A 22769-nucleotide genomic window follows, 5' to 3' on the forward strand; every position below is an offset into this window, starting at 1 on the left:
GCATGTGATTCTGGGACCTAGAGTCCAAAAAAAAGTGATTTGCAAGCCCTGGTTGTTTTTAGATTGCTTTTTTAAATCTACAACTCCCACATTCCTCCATTTGTCAACTGTTCAAAAGCTTGGAAAGAGTCCATTTTGGACTGCAATTCCCATTCTCCACACAAAGCCAACGTGAGTTCTGGGAGTTATGTCCAAACAACAACAGGCACACAACAACAACAACAACACAACAACAACAAAACCTTAATGGGCTACCCCACTAGGTGCTGTCAGTTAGACACACAGAGTAGCCACACTTTGACACAACCAATTACTGCCCAAATGAGATGCATGACGTGAAGATACTTTTCAAATAATACAACACCCCAGCCCAAGCTTGAGAACTTTTTGTTTTAAATGCAACCCTTTTTGGCATGCATGCAGCCAAACTGAATGACCCTGGGTCTGAAGGCCCATGAGCATCAGGGCAAAGAGTGGTCAAAATTTGGCTCATCAGTGGCAAGTCCTGACTTTTGGGCCCCAGTTGCACCACTCCAGATTGGGCAATTGGTGTTTATGGGATCCAAATGATGCCTGTTACCATCGCAGGAGCGACAGCAATCCTGCTGCAGTGGGTGGGAGCACTGGACTGGCGCGCCAGGGCTGGCGCTGCATGTGATGGTCCGGTTGGTGGCAGATGCAATCCCGGCATTTGTCCGAAGGGTCGTAGAAGCGCTCCATGTGCTGGTAGGAGATGCCCAGGTAGAGGCAGCCGGCTGGGGGTGCTGTGGAGGGGAAGAGAGGAGGACAGTGGGATGGATTGCAAGTGGGAGAAAAAAGAAGACAATATACTACCTGTTAGGGGCATTGTTGCACCCACACTGGATCTCTCCTATTCCTTTCTACAGGTTGAGTCTCTCTTATCTAGAATCCAAAAATCCAAAATATTCCAAAATCCATAAAAAATTTTTTTTTACAGTCAGCCCTCAGTATCCATGGATTCTTCATCCACTGATTCCTAGATTCATGAACCATATTGTTGGAAGAGATGCCCAAGAAGGCCATCCAGTCCAGGCCATTCTGCCATGCAGGAAGACACAGCCAAAGCCCTCCCTGTACAGAGGGCCATCCAGCTCTTCTTAGAAGAAGGAGACTCAGCCCACAATCCGAGGGAAACCATCCACAGCTTGAAATATTCAGGGGGAAAAAGAAATTCTAAAAATCCAAACCTTGGTTTTGCTATCTTATATAAGGGACACCATTTTATTATGCCACTGTATTGAATAGGATTTGAGTATCCATGGATTTTCTATCCACAGGGGGTCCCACAGTGGTAACAAGGGCCCCATAATAATAATAATAATAATAATAATAATGCCCCATTGTATATAATGGGTCTTGAGCATTTATGGATTTGGTATCCACCTGGATACCAAACTTCAGTGGATACCAAGGACCCGCTGGAACAACAACAACAACAACACCCCATTGTATATAATGGGACTTGAGCATTCATGGTCTAGAAGAGTTTATTCCTGCCGTTTCGCCAGCATCTGTGGCTGGCACCTTCAGAGAATGCTGGCATGGAAGTGAGGGGGATATATATACTGTTGGTTGAGAGGAAGCAATTTCCATGTTAATCTGTGCATTGTTCTGTTGTTGAATGGCAAGGTCTCAAGGTGTCCATTTACTTAATGATCCCTTTCTTGTTGGGAAATTCCTTTGAACCTGGCTAGTTTTCATTTGAATTTGCTGGGTCCTGATTTTGGTGTTTTTCAGGACTGGGAGCCAAACTTTGTTTACTTTAAGAGTTTCTTCTTTCCTGTTGAAGTTGTCCAAGTGTTTGTGGATTTCAATGGCTTCTCTGTGCATTCTGACCTAACAGCTGTTGGCATCATCCAGAATTTCAATGTTTTCAAGCACCATTTTATGCCCAGGATGGTTTATAACGTGTTCTGCTGATGATGATTTTTCCAGCTGACTCAGTCTGCAGTGTCTCTCATGTTCCTTTATTCATGTTTGAACACTGCGTTTGGTGGTCCCTATGTAGACCTGTCCACAGCTGCACCATATGCGGTCAACTTCTGCGGCCATGAGAGGGTCTCTCCTGTCCTTCGCTGAGCATGGCATTTACTGGACTTTCTTGGTCAGTTTGTAGACCATTTGGAGGCTGTGTTTCTTCACTGCTTTTTTTTTTTTTTTGAAAGAACTAAACAACGCACTCAAAAAACACATTACAACCTCCTACAGATTAAGGACCAGCATATTTGTTGCTCTCCCCCAACCAGTTAAAAGCTGGAAGCTTGTTTAAATAAGGTGGCATCTGCACTGCAGAAATAATGCAGTTTGACACCACTTTAACTGCCATGGCTCCACGCTATGGAATCCTGGGATTTGTAGTTTGTTGTGATGCCAGAGCTCTTGGACAGAGAAGGTGAAATATCTCACAGAGCTACAAATCCCCGGATACCATAATATTAATAGCCATGTAGTTAAATTGGTGTCAGAATGCATTAATTTTGCAGTGTACCTCAGTAGAGCAGTGAATCCATTCCAGATTTTGACTCACAGCTTCAAAGGGAGTTATCTAAAGTGTTGAAACTTTTAGGGAACACAGATAGCTCTTTTAAAGTTCAGAGACAAGGTTTTTGTGGGTTTTTCGGGCTATGTGGCCGTGTTCTGGAAGAGTTTGTTCCTGACGTTTCACCAGCATCTGTGGCTGGCATAATAAACATTGGTTATGGAATCAATTTGCTGCTCTTCCATGAACATTCAAAGTCAGTGGTGTGAGGTGAATAATCCCTGGTTCCCCACCCTGTTTTCCTTTCTCCAAACAGGTTGCTCCTATAATGGCATCACTGTGGCCAATGGGCAGACCTTTGCCAACCCGGAAGACCCCATTTGTTCCCAGTGTACTTGCAGAGTGAGTGGGGCAGGGAGGTGATGCACCATTCTTTTGGTTGCATTCAGGGTGGTGTGACTAGCATTATGGGTGCAAGGGGCTTCTCTGGGATGGCCAGCAATGATAACAAACTGGTTCCCTTTCCTTTCTCTGAAGGCTGGCTCCATTCAGTGCCTGAGGAAGCTCTGCCCTCCTGCTCCCTGTGCCCACCCTGTGCAGGATCCATGCGCTTGCCCACTGTGCCAAGGTGAGTAACACCTGTGGGAACCAGTGAGGTAGACTTGAATCAACTGACTCAGACTTAAGTTGGATTAAGTTGCTTTGATGACTTGACTTGGCAAAAATGACACATTGACTCAACTTGACTTGAGACTTGTATTTTTAGTGATTCACTTGCTGGTGCGATGCCCTTCAGCATCAGGCGAGATGTGCTGTTTGAGTGTGTGGTGCATTTCATAGAAACATAGAATCATAGAGTTGGAAGAGACTGCAAAGGCCATCCAATCCAACCCCATTCTGCCATGCAGGAACTCACAATCAAAGCATCCCCCAACAAATGGCCATCCAGCCTCTGTTTAAAGACCTCCAAAGAAGGAGACTCCACCAAAATCTCCAAGGCAATGTGTTCCACTGTCAAACAGCTCTTACTATCAGGAAGTTCTTCCTAATATTTAGGTGGAATCTCTTTTCCTGTAGTTTGAATCCATTGCACCAAATCCTATTCTCTGGAGCAGCAAAAAACAAGCTTGTTTCATCTTTAACATGACTTCCCATCAGATATAAATGTGGCTATCATGTCATCTCTCAACCTTCTCTTCCCCAGACTAAAGACAGCCAGCTCCCTAAGCCACTCTTCACAGGGATTGAGGGTTTCCAGACTTTCCCCCATTTTGGTCACTCTTCTCTGGATATGTTCCATCTTTCCCCATTTGCTCTGCTGGCTAGGGCTGATGGGAGATGCAATCCAACCCTTCCAACTCTCTGTCAAAATTCCTAGGGATGCTTTCACCGAGAAAGCAAGCTTACTCCATCCTCAATGTGACACCCCTTCAAATATTTAAACAGGACTCTCATATCTCCTCTTGACCTTCTCTTCTCCAGGCTAAACAGACCCAGCTCCCTAAATCCTTCTTCATAGGGCTTCATGGTTTCCAGACTCTTCACCATTTGGGTCGCCCTCCTTTAGAGACAAGGCTCCAGTTTCTCAACAGCCTTTTTGAATTTTTTAAAAACTTTAAAAAGTTAATCAGGAGCTTTGTATTTATACATGTGTTTGATTTGTTTTTAACTTTTGTATGGCTTTTAAATGATTTTATGGTTTTTAATGTGGGGATTTTTTAAAAAATAATTATTATTATTGCAAACACTTTTAATTTACTGTTTTGGGTCCCATTTTGGGAGGAAAACAGCATATATATGGAATAAATACCATATATATTCAACTATAAGTCAACATCATGCATAAGTCAAGGGAAGGTTTTGGGGCCAAAATTACAGATTTTGATATGACCCATGGATAAGTCGAGGGTAAAAGTTATCAGCATGTAACAAAGGATGTCATGGATGAAGCAAAGAAAATGATACTGCACTAAGCATCTTTAAAAATTTTAATAGGCATAACTTTGTGCTCAACAGAAAGACTGGATGAATGATAGTAGAGGGATTGATCTTCCTTTTAGGTGCCCTGAGAAGAGCTTAAGCTCTCACCTTTCACTAGCACATGGTTCCCTTTGTGATAAGAGTTAAAGGACAGTACTCACATTGACCCGTGGATAAGTCGAACCAGGTTTTTTGGGTCAATTTTTTGACTAAAATTTCTAGACTTATACATGACTATAATTCAAAGATATAGCCATGTTAGTCTGTAGAATCAGTATTGGAGAGATCTTGTAGCACCTTTGAGACTAACTGAAAGATTGAAATTGGCAGCCTGAGCTTTCATAGACTTCAGTCCACTTCAGTCTAATGCATCTGAGGAAGGAGACTGAAGTCTAGGAAAGCTCATGCTGCCAACTTCTTTCTTTCAGCTAGTCTCAAAGGTTCTACAAGATCTCTCCACATACATGAGTATATACAATAATAAATAAAGACATCTTCTTCTTGGCTGCTCCTAAATTGTGAATCCCTTCCATGGGAGATCCGCTTGGCCCCATCTCTGCTGTCTTTCTTCCAGCTAATGAAGTCCTTTTTCATTTAAGAAGGCCTTTGGATTTTTTTTAACTTGTTGCAGAGATTTAATAAAGGTTTGCAGGGTTTTAACTGATGAAATTTGAGTTTCTGAACTAGGTGAACTTCCAGACTTGACAGCAGATGGAGGGGTGATGAGATAAACAGCAAACTCCGGTCTCAAAGGACAGTGTAGGATCCAGTGTCATTAAATGATTGATTGCGATTCAATTCCATTTAATAATAATAATAATAAAATTTTATTTATATACTGCTATTCCAAATTCCAAATTCGATCACAGCGGTTTACAACTAAAGTGATACAATATAACATTTAATGAACAAGTATCACCAACAACATGTTAAAAACATCCCAATACAATTTAAAAACTATAAAACATACAACCTCTTAAAACACACACTCAAAAACAAGCTGGATAAACAGTTGTATATCAGGGGGGAGAACCGCATAACATCAGGACATATGGGGGAAAGCTTATCGGAAGAGAAAGGTCTTTAGTTTCTTCCTAAAAGGATCAAGAGAGGCGACGGAGAGGAGCTCGTCAGGAAGGGAGTTCCAGGTCTGCGGGGCCGAGAAGGAGAATGCCCTTTGCGAAGATGAGATATATTTCACCTTAGGAACCCTCAACAGATGCTTCCCGACTGATCTGAGAGTGCGGGGTGGATAATATGGGGAGAAGCGGTCCTCCAAGTACCCTGGGCCCAAGCCATTTAGGGCTTTATAGGTAATAACCAACACCTTGTATTGCGCCCGGAAGCGAATGGGCAGCCAATGTATATCTTGCAAAACAGGTGTTATATGGCTAGTCCTGGTACATCCAGTGACCAACCTTGCTGCCATATTTAGCATTTATGGAATCCAGATATTGTTGGAATGCAATCCCATTGGCCTTAGCTGGCAGGAGACCATTTCTCCTATATAAAGGGATTATTTCTCACTATGGAACCAGGGTTGGAGGAGTCATTCCCTTCCCGTCTGACAACCCTGTTCCCTCTTTCCCAGGCTGCAGTTTCCAGGGACACGAATATGAAGATGGAGAGACCTTTGTGTCCCTCAACAAGCCCTGTGAGGAATGCCACTGCCTGGTAAGCCCTAGAACAAGGGTTGGCAACTATGGAGGGAGACGAGGGGTCTATTCCTCCCCTACACCCTTCTGTGGACTTCACTTGCCACACAGTGAGCCCAAATGCCTCCTCTACTTGCTTGCTGCAGTCCTTCTCAAAATGGCAGCATACATCACGTCCTGTCACCATTTTGAGAAGGACTGCAGAAGCAAACAGGAGATATAGGGTTCTGGCCTCCTGGCTCTCCTTCTGTAGCCTGGCAAAGACATTTTTCCTGCAGCAGGCATTTCAGGGCAGGCTGCTCACAAGGAAACCGGCTTTTAATGCAGGTTGAATCTCCCTTATCCAGAAATCCAAAATACAGTCGGCCCTCCGTTTTCGCAGGGGATCCATTCCAGACACACATACCCTGCGCAAATGGGGACTTGCCAATATTCAAGCCCTATAGGCTTGAAAGGGGTACATGCCTACAAGCATGTATGGGGTGTGCGCTATGTGGGGGCGCCTCATTGAAAATAACAGAGGTCGCCCCTTCATGAACATTCAAGGCCACGGACCTCAAGTCCACGAGAAAGGAGGGGCGACTGCACTCCAGAATCCAAAACTGTCCACATGGGTGGCTGAGATAGTGGTACCTTTGCTTTCTGGTGGTTCAGTCTATACAAACTTTGGTCCAAAACACCCTGCAGAAATAATACACCTCTGAGACAGCTTTAACCTCCTTGGCTCAGTGCTAGGGAATCCTGGGAACTGTAGCTTGTTGTGGCACCAGAGCTCTCTCTGACAGAGAAGGTTAATGTCTCACAAAACTACAGTTCCCAGAATTCCCTAGCATTGAGCCAGGGCAGTTTATGCGGTCTCAAACTGGATCATTTCTGCAGTGCGTTTTGGACTTTTGTTTCATGCACAAAATTACCTTCAGGCTTTCTTGATAAGGTATATACGAAACATAAACTAATTTCATGTTTAGACTTGGGTCTCATCTCTGAGATATCTTATTCTGTATATGCAAATATTCAAAAACCCCAAAATCATCTAAACTCAAAGCATTTCCAGTCCCAGGCATTTTGGATAAGAAAGATTCAACCTGTAATGCACTGCATTATCTGTATTTTTGTTTTTCTCTTTGAGAATTGGGCATTCAAATGAAATTAAACTAGTATGGACCTTATCACACTAGACGAATCCCGGGCAGAAACAGGATTTAAAAGTAAGGGGGGGGGGGGAAATCTGCAAATGTGGGATGTTTTTCTTCCAAAGAGCAAGAACGCGAAAATAAAGCGAACAGAAAGTCAACAAAAACAATGCCTTTTTACTTTCAGGAACTTCCAGAAGTAAAAAGGTGTCATTTTTATCGACTTTCTGTTCACTTTATTTTCATGTTATTGCTCTTTCAAACGCGTCTGAAAAACTTCCTGTATTTGCAGGGGGGGTGTTTGCTTTTAAAATCCTGTTTCTGCGCAGGATTTGAGTAGTGTGATAAGGTCCTATGGCATTAACACGGAGAGCTTTTGATTTTTCTAAGCAGCCTTGAGTCTGAAACTGTTGCCACAACTCAGAATTGAATACAGTTTGACACAGGTTTAATTGCCATGACTCCATCCTGTGGAATCCTGGTATTTGTAGTTTGTTGTGGGACCAGACAGAGAAGGCTGCCCCACTTGGGGTTCTCTCTTTGCTCCCCAGAGAGGAGATGTTTCCTGTGGCACCCGTCTATGCCCAATGCCCCTCTGCCCTCATCCATCACGGGACCCCTGTGGCTGCCCCACGTGCGAATCCTGCAGCTTCCATGGGAGAGACTGCAAGGATGGCGAGCGCTTTCCAGACCCCCAGGATGCCTGCAGCCAATGCAAGTGTTTGGTAAGCAGAAGAAAAGGGTGGGTGGGTAAGTGGCAAGGGAAGGGATGGGAAGCAACCACAGAGAGACTGGCCTCAATCTCGAGGCAGATGGGGTTTAGAGTCCTTGTCCCAAAACCCACTGCAGAAATAATCCAGGTTGACACCACTTTAACCATCCTGTCTCAATCCTAGGGAATTCTGGGAACTGTAGTTTTGTGAGACATTTAGCTTTCTCTGTCAGAGAGCTCTGGTGCCACAACAAACTATAATTCCCAGCGTTGAACCATGGCAATTAAAGCATTGTCAGCCTGCATTAATTCTAAGGTGCACATTATTTTTGCTGTTTCAGGGTGGAGAAAGCTGAAGGGGTGTTTCATGACAAAACAAAAGTCTCCAAAGGTTATAGTCAAAACATATAGTGCTTATAGAATCATAGAGATGGAAGGGACCATCCAACCTTTGTTTTATGCTATTTAGAAGAAGGAGGAGGAGGAGAAGGCAATTTTGGGGTTGGGACAGCCGACCACTCCCAGGCTACATGTAGTTCCCTTGACCTTCTTGACTTAAGAGGCAGTGATGGATAGTGGGCAAAGTTTTGTAGTTTTTGTGCCAATTGCAGACATAACTAATTGCTGCCGTAGCCTACCAGAAGGATTCAGGACCCCTGGAATACATTCCATAAATACCATATATTCCATAAATATGTTCCACAAATACCATAAATTCCATAAAACTGTAAGTTAATGAAGGTCCTTCTCCCTCCTGGTCCCGCAGGGTGGCACCGTGACCTGTTTGCCCTCACCGTGCCCACCTGTCTCCTGCAAGAACCCGATCACTCCACCTGGACAATGCTGCCCCAAATGCACAGGCAACTGCCGATACCATGGACAGCTCTACAAGAGCGGGGAGGCCTTCAGTTCACCGCTGGATGCCTGCCACACCTGTACCTGCCAGGTGAGTGAGGGAAGAGTGGCTGGCGCTCTCTGGGGTGGGCTGATGGGTGGTTTTGTCTCAGCTTCCTTGGGAACCCAGAGGAGAGTGTCAAAATTCAAAATGACCTGAACTGATGAGAAAGCTGGGCCAAAACTAACAAAATAAATTTCCACTGGGAAAAATATAAAGTACTACACTTATCCAGAAAAATGAAATGGACAGATATAGGTTGGGGACACCTGGCTTAACATGTGAAGGGGATCGAGGGGTCATGAACTGAACATGAGTCAACAGTGTGATGTGGCAGGTAAAAAGGCCAGTGCAATTCTAGAACTATAGTGTCAATAGAAGTATAGTGTCTAGATAAATTAGAAGTATAGTGTCTAGATAGAGGGAAGTAATAGTGCCACTCTATTCTGCTTTGGTCAGGCCTCATCTGGAATAATTCTGTGTCCAGTTCTGGGCACCATAATTCCAAAAGCATGTGGACAAGTTGGAGCATGTCCAGAGGAGGGCCACCAAAATGGGGAAGGGTCTGGAACAAGCTTGCTCCTTCCTCAACATGACAGCCCTTCAAATATTTAAACAGGGCTATCATATCACCTCTTAACCTTCTCTTCTCCAAGCTAAACATACCCAGCTCCCTAAGCTGTTCCTCTTAGGGCATGGTTTCCAGATTCCCTTTAATTTTCTTTGTTCGCTTCTAGACTATATAACCCATGGAAGTCCATCTTTCAGTGGCCTTGTGCACATCAATCCAGAAATCCCATAAGGATCTTCAGAGTTTTCCATAGGAGATAAAGACATCACTGTGTTAGTCTGGAAAATCAGTATGCAAAGGGATCACGTAGCACCTTTGAGATTAACTGAAAGAAAGAAGATGATAGCTTGAGTTTTCATAGACTCAAGTTTACAAAAGCTCATGCTACCAGCTTGTTTCTTTCAATTACTCTCAAAGGCACAATGAGATCTCGTTGCATACTGATTTCCCGTAGGGAAGTCTGGGTAGAAGTAGTTGTTTTAGAAAATTAAATAATAATAATAATTTATTATTATTTGATGCCAGTTATGCCATTTACTATGAGGAGATGATGGAATGCATCAGCCAAAGAAATGTGATGCTTTTCTGCTACATCCATTGTCCACCAATAAACTTTACATTACAGCAATAACATGAGTCAGGATTTGGCTTGGAGAGGTGCAGAACTGGTGGCATCTCCAGCTCAAAGCAGCCACTCTGTTCCACTTTTCCTCTCCTTTTCCTTTTTTTCTCTCCAGGCTGAAGTTGTCACATGCCAGCCCAAGCCTTGCCCACAACAGTGCACTCACCCCATGCCCCCCTTGGCACCTGCCTGCTGTCCAGCCTGTGACGGCTGCCGCTATGAGGGCCAGGATTATGCCAATGGACAGACCTTCACCTCATCCTCCGACCCCTGCAAACGCTGTAGCTGCCTGCGTGGCAATGTGCTCTGTGTCCCAGTAGTGTGTCCCCAGACGTTGTGTACCAATCCCAGCCGCATGCCAGGCCAGTGCTGCTCCCAGTGCCCAGGTAAGAAACCAACCAATATTGTACAATGGCCCTTTTTTGTGAGTCAGGAGCACAGAATGAAGGAACATCACAGGGCCCAGTTATAGCCTCTTTAAGAAGCAAGTTCCAAAGCCTGGGATCATCCACTGAGAAGGCCCCATCTCCCACATTCCCACCAGACGTACCTCTGAGGATGGAGGGACTGAGAGCAGAGCTTCCCCAAAGATCTCAACATCTGGGAAAGCTCATTTGGGAGAATATGGTCCTTCAGATATCCTGGACCCATGGTACCTTTTGGCAGGGCTGTGGTTTATGGGATGCTGGGTGGAATCCAAGAGGTCCCTTGCTGCCTGAGTATCCAGGGGTCTCAGGCCTTTGGAGGAGTCCTAATCCATCTCTCCCTCATGCTGCCCCCTTGCCAGCAGTTTGCCAGCATGCAGGCCAGGAGTATCCTGAAGGCTCACAGTGGCTCTCGTCTCTGGACCCTTGTCAGCAGTGCTCCTGTCAGGTAAGTCCTTCTGCTTGGGCTTCTTCTACCAGTCCCACTGCCCACTGGAACCAATGGGTCACAACAAAGGATTCTGGTACAGCTCTCTCCCTCTAAAGGTTAGGGGGATGATCTGACTACCTGTGTGTACACCACTCAAGTTGTGTTTGGATATACTTACACACATGCCAGTTTGTGTGTATGTAGTTGGATGGATGGATAGAATAGGATAGGATAGATATAGATGGATGGATGGGGAGAGAGAGGTGGGGAGAGAGAGAAGGGGAGTGAGAGGTGGATTGATAGATAGATCAAGGTAGGGATAGAAGGATGGATAAGATGTATGGGGAGGAAATGGGATAGAATAGGATAGAAATGGATGGAAGACAGATGGGGAGAGAGAGGAGGGGGATGGATGGATGGATGGATGGATGGATGGATGTGTAGGTAGAACAATGGATGGATGGACAGGATGGGATAGGAGAGGATAGGGATGGATGGAAGACAGAGATGGATGGAGAGAGAGAGAGAGAGAGAGGTGGATGGAAAAGGAGAGAGCAAGAGCAGAGATGAATGGATGGGCAGAAGGAAGGATAAAATAGGCTGGGATAGGGGGATATGATGGGGATGGATGGAGGACAGATGGGTAGATAGGTAAAGAAAGGCATGGGTGAATAGATGAACAGCTGGATGGATGGATAGATGGGAAGGGAACCAGACAGACAAAGAGAATAGATAAAGACTACCCTTTCCTCATTCTCCATTCCTCCACAGAATGGGAAGACCACTTGTGAGGCTGTGCCTTGTGAAGAGACACTCTGCTCCCACCCAGCTCCAGGTCCTGGGCAATGTTGCCCTCTCTGCCACGACTGCCTCTTTGAAGGAGAACGCTATGCCCACGGGGAGGCCTTTAAGCCAGAGTCCTGCCTCCAGTGCACCTGCCAGGTGAGTGCCAGCCTTCCCTAATTTCTATCTCCAGTGGTGGGTGCTGTGAACTGATGCCAGGCAGAGGTGATCACCCCCCCCCCCCCCAAGAGGGGACACTATAATGGCCTTCAGTTGTTTGGCTCATCAGAAGCCCAGGGACTGAGAAGACCCAGGAGCAATCCCACCACTGCAAGACCTCATTCTTCCCAGCTTTCAATCAACCAACAAACTCATTTTCTGACTTCATTTCCATTCTGGTCCCTGCTTGACCCCAATAAGTCCAGCTGTGAGCCCCAATAAGAGACCTATCCCTTATTGCTTGTATTGACTAAAGGGGCTGTTGGAAAGGAACCCCATTAAACCATCTGGGTTGGTACTGTTAACTACAAAGTTCCTCCTGCTCAGAGACAGAAGACAGGCCCTCTGCATTCAAACAAGATAGGTATAGCTTGGATATTATGGCACATTAAGCACCATGCAGTTGCATATTCAGCTGATCAGAAGGCTCTGCTGGGAAGTGGGAAGGATCCATTGTTTGATGTCTGAGCTGCAAACAGGAAGGAGAGGAAGCTCACAACCTAAACTACTTGCTTTCCCCCTTTGCAGGATGGAAATGTCCGCTGCGAGATGATCCAGTGCCCACCAACATCGTGCTCCCACCCAGTGACAGAGCCCGGGGTCTGCTGTCCTCGCTGTAAAGGTGTCTGTAAACCCTGACTCTGCGAAGATGTCCCCCTATTCCAACCCACTACCATCCACCCCCTTTGAATAATACTAGTCAAACAATCCAATACTGAAACAAGTGACCCCATTAAAATCATGACGGGCATAAGGTCCTTCTTCCCCAGCCCCAATGCCAGTCCCCTGGGGTCTTCTCAAGTGGCATCTACTAAAAAGGAAGGCACTCATAGAAAAGAATGCCCTGAAAGATTACATCTCAGAAAAGACTCACATAAATTTAACTAGTGTCCCTCTCTCTTGGAGGTGGTACTGGCATTCATTCATTGTTGGCACTCATTCACAGACAAATACTTACAGTACAACCATCATATCTGCAGAGCATACATTCCTGAACCTGCCATGGAAATGCACAAGCATGGATCATGGTAAATCCTATTGAAATGAATGACTTCCAGTCATGCTGGAGGAACTAGAGATTCTTAGAGAGAACATCTCTATGGTTAACTTTCTCTAGAAGCATGCTATAGTATCAGGTTGAAGGGCCTAGAAAATGCCTAGAGAGAACATCATTCTTTGGATGTCTGTAAGTGAAACCATGGGTACCATCCTGTGGATATGGGGGTAGTACTGTATATACCACTCAAATCCAAGAATTCCAAAATGATGTACATCAAGAAGACATAGAATATGCAGCAGCACACTGTTTGGGAGGCCCAAGGGAAAGGTGAGTTGGGACAAGAGAAATAATGGTTGCAGCATTTTCCATTATTGAACAGCTCTTACTGTCAGGAAGTTCCTCCTAATGTTAAGGTGGAACATTTTCCCCTGTAGCTTGCATCCATTGCTCCGGGTCCTTTTGTCTGGAGCAGCAGAAAACAAGCTTGCTATCTCCTCAATATGACATCCTTTCAAATATTTAAATACGGCTATCATAGGACTTTATCAGACAAGGAAAATTGGAAGTATAATCCAGTGGCAATCCGAACGCAATCATGCAGTTTAACGTTACTGCGTGATAGACTACCACACACAAATTGAGGCAATGGCATGCTATTTTCGGGCAATGGGAAGCCAGTTCGAACACAATTCTCATTCACGTAAATTAGCTGAACTAGCGAATTCACGTGAATGCATTCTAGCCCCACTTCCTTTTCATTTGACATTAAAAGAAATTCCTCACATGTGATAAAGTCCATAGTATCTCTTAACCTTCTCTTCTCCAAGCAAGGCACACCTAGTCTGACCCTTCTTCCTGCCCTTTTTCATAGGCTGCACTTATGAAGGCCGAGAGCGTGCCGATGGTACCAGCTGGCTGTCCTCCTCCGTCCCCTGCATGGCCTGCATGTGCGTGGATGGCATCGCAACCTGTGCTGAGATCATCTGCATCAGCTCCTGCACCAATCAGATCAAAGTCCCCGGGGAGTGCTGCCCACTATGCGCAGGTAGGGTGAAAGAACGCAAGGGGACCAGGGTGAGGACACATGGAGACAGGGAAGGGGTGGAAGAGGGAGAAACTAATGCCTTGTGAAGGGGTGGGATATTTCTCTCCTTCTATCCACTGGGTGACCTTAGGCAAGTCACACTCTCTCAGCCTCAATGAACAACTCCTGCCATGAAGGCCTCATAATAAGTTCACCTTGGGGTCACCATACACCCAAAATGACTTGAAGGCACATGACAACAAGCACCAGAGCTTGGAAAAATGTTCATTTAAAAAATTATAAATATTAAAGCATTAAAAACGTTTGTTTGTATGTTTGTTTGCTTATTCGTTTTATATCTTGGCTGTCTCCTAAAATGGAATTCAAGGCAGCTTATAATAATTTACAAAGGATACAACTAAAGCATTAATTACAAGCATTTTAAAAAGAATTAAATAATGCTAGTATTAAAACATAACCCTTAAATCAGGGGTAGGCAATCTTTTTGAGCCGGGGGCTGGGTTGCTGTCCCTCAGACAACTGGGGGGCCGAAGCCAAAAAATAAATAATTAAATCATTTTTTAAAATATATATATATAAATAAACCAGGACAAATGTAGGACAAAATTTTCAAATGGAAGACACTTTTTTTTAAAAAATGGAGGACACGTGAAAAAATTTGCTGATTTTTTAAAAAATGTTAATATAAATGCATGTTTCTGAGGCTTCTATAGACAATTGCCCCCCAAAGGCCCCAGCGGCAATCAGCGGCAGGACCGAGCTGGGGCCGGTCCCAAGGCCTCGCTGGGCCGCATCCGGCCCGCGGGCCGCAGGTTGCCTACCCCTGCCTTAAATAAACACAATATAGTTAAAACTGTTTCAATAAATAAATTAAAAACATTAAAGCATTACAACAGTTCCCCAATTACACACACACACACACACACACACACACGGCATAAGTAACATTCAAAAGCCTGCCTAAATAAGATGGCGAGTCTAAGAAACCTGAGATCCCTCCTCATTACCCTGAAGTCTAGAGAAGAGGTCCCTGGCCCTGAGATATAGGAAGCCTACCTGTTGTTATGGTTGTTGTGTGTTGTGGGGACCCTAAGGTGAATCTATCACAGGGTTTTCATGGCAGGTGTTTTGAGAAGGTGTTTGCCATTGTCATCCTTTGAGGCTGAGAGAGTGTGGCTTCCTCAAGGCCACTCAGTAGATTTCCATGGCTGAGCGGGGATTCAAACCCTGGTCTCCAGAGCCATAGTCCAATACTCAAACTACTGGCTTTCTTCATCATACATACCTTGCAAAATTTCACAGCTGAAAACCCAAACACATGTGGCCAAGGAACATCAGAATTTGCCCAAGATGGCAAAAGCTATTAATGAGGACAGACAAACTAGGAGATGCTGCAGCAGTTTGTTTTTGCTCGAGCCTCCTGGGAAGGGCAAGACTCTGCCGCCTCTTCTTTTTTCCCTCCTGCTGAGTTAATTGAATTCAAACTCCTTTTGCATTTTGAATTCAGTTTGCAGTAAAAGGGGGAGAAGTCAAGAGATTTTAAAAGCAGCTGAGAAAATGGGAAGACAGAGGATTAATTGGGATTGTCCCTGCAAATTTGGGATATCTACACCTCCCTAAATCCTGTCCTTAAGCCATAAATGGCTGAGAAACAGGTTATCAGAAGGAACTGCCACTAATGTGAAGCTGCCAACTGTTGAAAACTGAGTATGAAGGGCTGAGGGTTTGGAGGTTTATAGTTTTCTTGTTCTGAGAGAGAGCCACCTTGGTTGCCTTCTCTCTTATTCCTGCTGTTTCTTTCTCACAATGGCCCTGGAGCTGATCTCTTTAGCTGCTATGCCTCAGTTTCCCTACTCTGAGTCTGCCTTGTCTGGTGGAGCAAGGGGAGGCCATGGCAATAGGGAGAAAGGTGGTTTTGTTTCACATCCTTCTATAAATGTTGATTGTGGCTTCTTCCCTCCCAGATTGCATTTATGAAGGCCGTGTGTATAGCCCAGGTGAGAGTTTCCAGCCGGGAAAGGATCCCTGTGAAGTCTGCACCTGTGAGGTGAGGTCCCTCCTGGTTAGACCTGTTTGACAGTGGAGGAGGAGGATGCTTTGGAGAGTGGTGAAGTCTCCTTTGGAGGTCTTTAAACAGAGGCTAGACGGGCATCTGTTGTGGATGCTTTGATTGTGAGTTCCTGTATGGCAGAAGGGAGTTGGACTGGATGCCCTTGACATCTCTTCCAACTCTATGATTCTATGATTCTGTGATTCCAGCCATTTCCCCCAAAAATTAACAACATGCACACATGAACTGTGGAGTGAGGACAGCATTAAAAGGCATTCTGATCCATTGCATTCTATTCTCCAGCTGATGCCTGATGAAAATTTTATGCCAAAGCTAATAATATGCCCACATGAAATGTGAGGTGAAAGAACTGTACTAAAAAATATCCTAATGCGTCCTGTTCTGTTTCTCTCTCCAGCTGATGTCTGATGGTGAGCAGCATCTACAGTGTTACCGGAAACAGTGTCCCAGCCTCTTGGACTGTCCCCGGGAACAGATATTGGCGCCTGGGCATGGGCACTGCTGCCCCTCCTGTGCCCGTGAGTCTTACCTCCCACCTTTCCCAGGACCTGTCCTACATGTCCACCTTCTGTCTGGGAGGAATTGCAAAATGTCCTCCATTTGGTGCATGGCTGAGAAACTCATTGGGTAGCACCACATTTGCTGTTGCCCTTCCAGAAATGCATCTACTTGGCAGTCTGTCCTTGGTGCAAACAGGGGCAATAGACTGGCTCCTTCTATAGTTCTTTTTTCCTAGGAGCAGCAATGGATAAGACTTGCACCCAGAGCTTGGGGCGCCTTTGTTTCTCGGAGGGGGAAAAACAACAAATGCAATGGGCAATGGGTTGCTTGAGAACACAATACAAATGTTGAAAGGGTTTTTAAACTCCATTTCAGCACCATTAGGGAGACCAGACATCCCCCTCCCCCAAAAAAAACCTTACTTGGGTGCATTTGAAATGCATGTGAACAACAAAAATTCAATCCACATTCTACAGGGATTATTTTTGCTGTCTCTCCAAGACCAGCCTAATTTATAGGTTGTTGTGAAGCTTTCAACAAAGTGTTGTATAAATGTTTATCATTCTATCTGTCGGTTATTTCTGCTGCTTGTACATTTTTGCAGAAGCCCTGAGCAACTGTACAGCCAGCCTGGTGGGCAACGAAGTGCTGGCGACGGATGAGCCCTGCTACAGTTGCCAATGCAAGGTGAGTCTGCCCTCGAAGGCACACTGGGGCAACAAGGGATTGGGTGCACACAAGAGTGATTCCCTTGTGATACCCAAACTTTGGACCTCCAAATGTTTTGAACTTCAGTTCCCAGAAGCCCCAGCCAGCTTGGCCAACAGTTAGGAATTCTGGGAGCTGAAGTCCCAAACATCTGGAAGACCAAAGTTTGGGGACCACTGGAGACTCAGACATGCCTAGGGTCTCCAGCGTGAAAGCGGGAGAGGGCTCCTGAACGTTTAGTTGTTGTTGCATCTCATACAGCAAGGTAACAAGCAAGACCTCCTGATATTCCCTCCTTCGGACAAGAATTAAAGGTCCAGGAGCCCTTTCCAGTTTTTAGTCTGGCAACCCTTTGGGTCTCCTCTGGTCCAGCCTGAATGAGGACAGAAAAGTTTATCCTCTGCAACTTAAGTTGGGGTGTGTAGGCAACATGGAGCCTTGTACCTTTTCTTTGCACCCCTGTTGCACCCCCAAATCATTGAAATAATGTCAATTTTCCTTCACTTTCCTTCTCTTCCTTTAGCAGTGGAAGAAGGAAAGATATTCTGGCTGTTCTTATTCATCCTGAAATCAGCAACTTTCAGAGACAGCAGGGGTCCAAAAACTGGAGTTAGATCATACTGAATTAGACATGTGTGTGTGTTTCTGCAATTTCCATTTTAGTCCAAGCCAGTCTTTCATCTAGAGAGACAGGCTGATCTTGCCCCCAACATCTTTCTGGAAAGCGAGGAGTGAAGACCACCAGTGGCCAAGATATGAGTTAGACATTCTCCGTTGCTGTGTTTTTCTTACTGAAGATAGACAGTAACTTATCCTCATCTCAGTTGTGGACTGGACGCGCATCCTCTAAATCAGTGGCTCTTCATCTTTGGTCCACTAGATGTCTGAGATTTCAGCTGCCAGGATCCTTGACTGTTGGCCAAACTGGCTGAGGACTGTAGGAGCTAAAGTCCAAGGCAACCTATGGAGGACCACAGATTGAGAAGCACCACTGTGAACCTGTCATGGGATAGTATCCAAGCACCCTCCCACTTCTGTGAAATACCATTTTGGCTCTTGTTCTTCTCCATGCAGGACCTGACCTGGGTTTGTGTCCACCAAGGATGCCCACTGTTGAGTTGTCCCACTGCAGAGCGCTTCACCCCTCATGGCACCTGCTGCCCAGTTTGTGATGGTGAAGTACACTTCCTTCCCTTTCTCAATGAATGTATTTAACCATATGGGGTATCCAAATGCAGGGTTTTGTAGCCGTAGTAGTAGACTTCCCGGGCCTTACAACTCTGGCCAGGTCTACACTGGCCAGAATATGCCAGGCTGCTCTTGGAGTATTTGGGTCCCAAAGCTGCCCTGAATTGCCCCTGTTACCTGGGCATACCAGAGTGATGCTGGGCAGCTATCTATCAATAATAATACTAGAAGTAGTAATAGTAATCATATAATTGTTGTTATTATTATCATCATCATGATACAATTCTCTTAAGCAGATGTACCATCAGTGGACATGAAAAGGAGACTAACCTTTTGTATCTTTTCCCCAATCCTTCCTTTTACAGAGTGTGTGATTGAAGTTGAGGGACGGCGCATTTCTGACGGGGAAACCTGGAAGGACAGCGATGACGGCTGTGTCTCCTGCTCATGCAATGTAAGGCCTGGTTGGGCTGTCTGTCGAGAATCTTCCCCAGTCCATGGTGCAGAGCCAAGGGGAGTATTGTAGTGGTTGAACAACTGGGGAAAGTCTTTGCCTACATCAGGCATAGGTAGTGCGAATCTTCACTCCCATAGTTACACATTGGTTGTAGTACACTGCCCTCCTGTTGAATACTGACATTGTGCAACGGACGGTATCTCTGTTATTGTGGCTGCTTGTTGGCCCCTTGTGTCATGGAGAATAATGTGCAGGAGCCGTTTGTGCCATATATTTTTAATGTGTGGATTTTTAATTGTTTTTTATATTGTTATTAAGGGGGTTTTTAAATTTGTATTATTTGGAAAGCAGTTTGGGTCTAGAAGAAAGGTGGTATACAAATAAAATAAATAACAAATACATAATTTCTGGACAAAATCATACTACACTGTAATAGTGGTATTATTCCACTTTACCTGCTATGGCTGCCTCCTGTGGAATCCAGGGATTTGCAGTTTAGGGAGGGACTTGTAGAATGCTCTTATTGTTGTTGTTAACTACCCTTGAGTTGACCCCAACTCCTGGCAACTCTGTGGATGAGACACCTCCACGACCCCTGTCCTCCACTGCTTTGCATTGGTCTTGCAAACTGAGGCCCATGACCTCACTGAGGGCCACCATCTTGCATGTCACCTTCCTCTCTTTCTTCTTCCCTCCGCCTTTCCTAGCATTGTTGCCTTTTTCAATGAATGCTCCCTTCTCATGATGTGGCCAAAGTACGACAGCCTCAATTTGATCATCTTGGCTTCCAAGGAGAGTTTAGGCTTGATCTGCTCTAGGACCCCTTTCTTCCTCTTTTTGGCCACCCATGGTATCCTCAGCACTCTTCCCCAGCACCACATCTCAAATGAATTGATTTTCTTTTTATCGTCTTTCTTTACTGTCCAGATCTCAGATCTGTACATGGTGATGAGAAATACAATAGAGTTTACCGCACTGTTCCTGCGTGGTCCGTCCTCAGAACGGAACGGAAGGAGCAGAAACAAGTGCAGAAGGAGTGGAAGATGGATTTTACCGCACGTACCACTATACCACTATAATAATACCACTACTGTATAACAGTGTCCTTGTATCCATGCGCTAACCTATTTGATTCATATTCTTTATGGGTGCCTCTCACTCTCTGATGCTTCATAGCCCTTTTTAAAATGCTCTTCAAATGTTCAGCCAACCATCAGTCATCCCAGCAGTTCATATTGTCACTCCTTCCTGTCAGATTCTTACCTTACCATCCATAACATCCAAAACCATATTTTGACTCAAATTCTCTAATAAACACAACCTTTCCTGCATAGTGATATCCTCACGCACCCCTCCTCTCCCCTCAGTTCTAATCTGTGCCTCTTTTTCTCATGCTCAGCTGGGTCATATCGAGTGCCACATCGAGGAATGCTTGCCCATTGTGTGCCAGGATGGGCTGGTGAAAGTCCAGGTGCCTGGGCAGTGTTGTGCCAAGTGCCAAGGTAGGAACAGGAATCCTGTGGGTGAACAACTGAAATCATTGTCTTTTCATTCAATCTAGCAAGTTTTGGCTTGCAACCTATAACAGCTAAATCATTTCCGAATGGGGAACACCTAACTTAAGGTGACTACGTATGAAAGGGATCTAGGAATCCTAGTAGACCACAAGTTGAACATGAGTCAACAGTGTGATGCGGCAGCTAACAAGGCCAATGCAATTCTAGGCTGCATCAATAGAAGTATAGTGTCTAGATCAAGGGAAGTAATAGTGCCACTCTATTCTGCTCTGGTCAGGCCCCACCTGGAAAATTGTTTCCAGTTCTGAGCACCACAATTCAAAAAGGACATTGAGAAACTGGAGCCATGTGTCCAAAGGAGGGCGACTAAAATGGTGAAAGGTCTGGAAACCATGAGGCCCTATGAGGAATGACTTAGGGAGCTAGGGATGTTTAGCCTGGAGAAGAGAAGGTTAAGGGGTGATATGATAGCTCTGTTTAAGCATTTGAAGGAATGGCACATTGAAGATGGAGCAAGCTTGTTTTCTGCTGCTCCAGAGACTCGGATGCAGAGCAACAGATGCAAGCTACAGGAAAAAGGTTCCAGCTCAACATTAGGAGGAACTTCCTGACAGTAAGGGCTGTTCGACAGTGGAACAAACTCCCTTAGAGATTTTGGTGACGTCTCCTTCCTCTTTAAGCAGAGGCTGGATTGCCATCTGTCGGGGGTGCTGTGATTGTGAGTTCCTGAATGGCAGGCAGTTGGACTGGATGGCCCTTCTTGGGGTCTCTTCCAATTCTATGATTCTGCGAGATGTAGACTCGCAGGACGGGGCAAAGTAGGAGGTTGCATCTTTAGTGTAGAGATAGTGACTCAGTGATATTGCATATACTCTGCATACAAACATTTTGGTATCAAATGTTGACGTGAGAAGCTGGTCACAGTCAGCCAGTCATGGCTGTGAAGGGGGGAATATAACCTAGAAAAGTAACTATTGTGCATCAGATGTATTCATAGTGGTGGAAGACGGATTGCACAGAAAGCATGTTCACATCTTTGCATGTTGCAATTTCACATTGCACTTGCATGTTGAGGTTACACAGCTCTTACAGTAAAAGAGTTCTTCTTAATGTTTAGATGGAATCTCTTTTCTAATAGTTTGAATCCGTGGTTGTAATCTGTGGAAAATGCTGGCTCCATCTTTTACATGACATCCTTCACATATTTATAGACAACTCTCATGTCACACACACATGCCTCATTTTTCTCCTCTATAAGATAAATAGACCCAGAAATCCAAATCATTCCTCCAAATCCAAATCCAAACCATTCCTTCTGTAGCATGGGGTGCAGCTACACTGTAGAAAGAATGGAATTTTGTCATGACTTTCAGAGCTCTACATCCATCCTACAGAATCCTGAGGTTTGTACTTTTATGAGATACTGAGTCTTCTCTGCCAAAGAGTGTTGGTGCCTCACAAAACTACAAATCCCAGGATTCTCTAGGATGGGGCAATGGCAGTTAAAATGGTGTTAAACTGCATTACTTCTGCAATGCAGATGCACCCTTGATCACCCTTGGTCCAACTTGTCAATACCCCTCTTGAATTCACAGTGAGGCCTGACCAAAGCAGAACAGATCTGGACCCTATACTTCTTTTGATGCAAGTGTCCACTAGCTTAAAACAAGACATTCTCCTTTAAATAGAAGAAAATACTTTATGAATGTTGCAGCAAATGGGCCCTTGGTATCTGCTGAGGTTAGGGTCCAGGATCCACTGTGGATACCAAAATCCATGGATGTTTAAGTCCTATTACATATGACATAGTGAAATGGTGTCCCTTATATAAAATGGCAAAATCAAGGTTTGCTTTTGGGAATTTATACTATTTATATCACAGTCAGTCTTCAATATACACAGATTCTTTATCCATGGATTCAACCATCTGCAGCACAAAAATAATTTTAAAAAGTATGCATTTCAAATTACAAACCTTGATTATGCTGTTTTACTATGCCATTGTAGCAAATGGGACTTGACAGAGCAGCCATGGACTTTGGTATCCACAGGAGCTTCTGGAACCAAACCTCAGCAGATACCAAGGGCCCACTGTATAACAGTCAGTGCAGAGAAATAGACATTTCAGCAACCACCCTGAAAAAAGAAAAACAAAAGGACGAACCTTTTGCGGGCAAGCCAAAACGTTATTATTTAGGTAATAATCATGACAGATTGCTTTTATATGGGGGGGGAGGGATGTGTGTTTTAGTTACGTATTAATTTTTTAATATGTTTTAGTGTTAATGTTATATTGTTTGAACTCTTCTTAAATTTTTACTGTAAAGTTTTTTTTAAATGTTTTTATTTTGTGAGCT

The 22769-nt window shown here is 44.7% G+C and overlaps 1 protein-coding gene across 1 annotated transcript in view; it reads left to right on the forward strand.

Annotated features, from left to right (window-relative positions):
• Positions 1-22769, forward strand: part of LOC121930857 (kielin cysteine rich BMP regulator) — an 86936-nt gene that overhangs the window by 53967 nt on the left and 10200 nt on the right. The window contains exons 27-42 of the mRNA XM_042467793.1: positions 2729-2902; positions 3038-3128; positions 6072-6154; positions 7820-7993; positions 8747-8926; positions 10184-10454; positions 10859-10941; positions 11695-11865; positions 12454-12547; positions 13797-13970; positions 15935-16017; positions 16439-16559; positions 17147-17229; positions 18325-18424; positions 18804-18892; positions 20295-20397. Coding sequence (XP_042323727.1) covers positions 2729-2902; positions 3038-3128; positions 6072-6154; positions 7820-7993; positions 8747-8926; positions 10184-10454; positions 10859-10941; positions 11695-11865; positions 12454-12547; positions 13797-13970; positions 15935-16017; positions 16439-16559; positions 17147-17229; positions 18325-18424; positions 18804-18892; positions 20295-20397 — 2074 coding nt within the window. The remainder of the gene's footprint in view (positions 1-2728; positions 2903-3037; positions 3129-6071; positions 6155-7819; positions 7994-8746; positions 8927-10183; positions 10455-10858; positions 10942-11694; positions 11866-12453; positions 12548-13796; positions 13971-15934; positions 16018-16438; positions 16560-17146; positions 17230-18324; positions 18425-18803; positions 18893-20294; positions 20398-22769) is intronic.

Source organism: Sceloporus undulatus, chromosome 5, assembly GCF_019175285.1.
Source record: "Sceloporus undulatus isolate JIND9_A2432 ecotype Alabama chromosome 5, SceUnd_v1.1, whole genome shotgun sequence".
In the NCBI taxonomy this organism is placed as follows: domain Eukaryota; kingdom Metazoa; phylum Chordata; class Lepidosauria; order Squamata; family Phrynosomatidae; genus Sceloporus; species Sceloporus undulatus.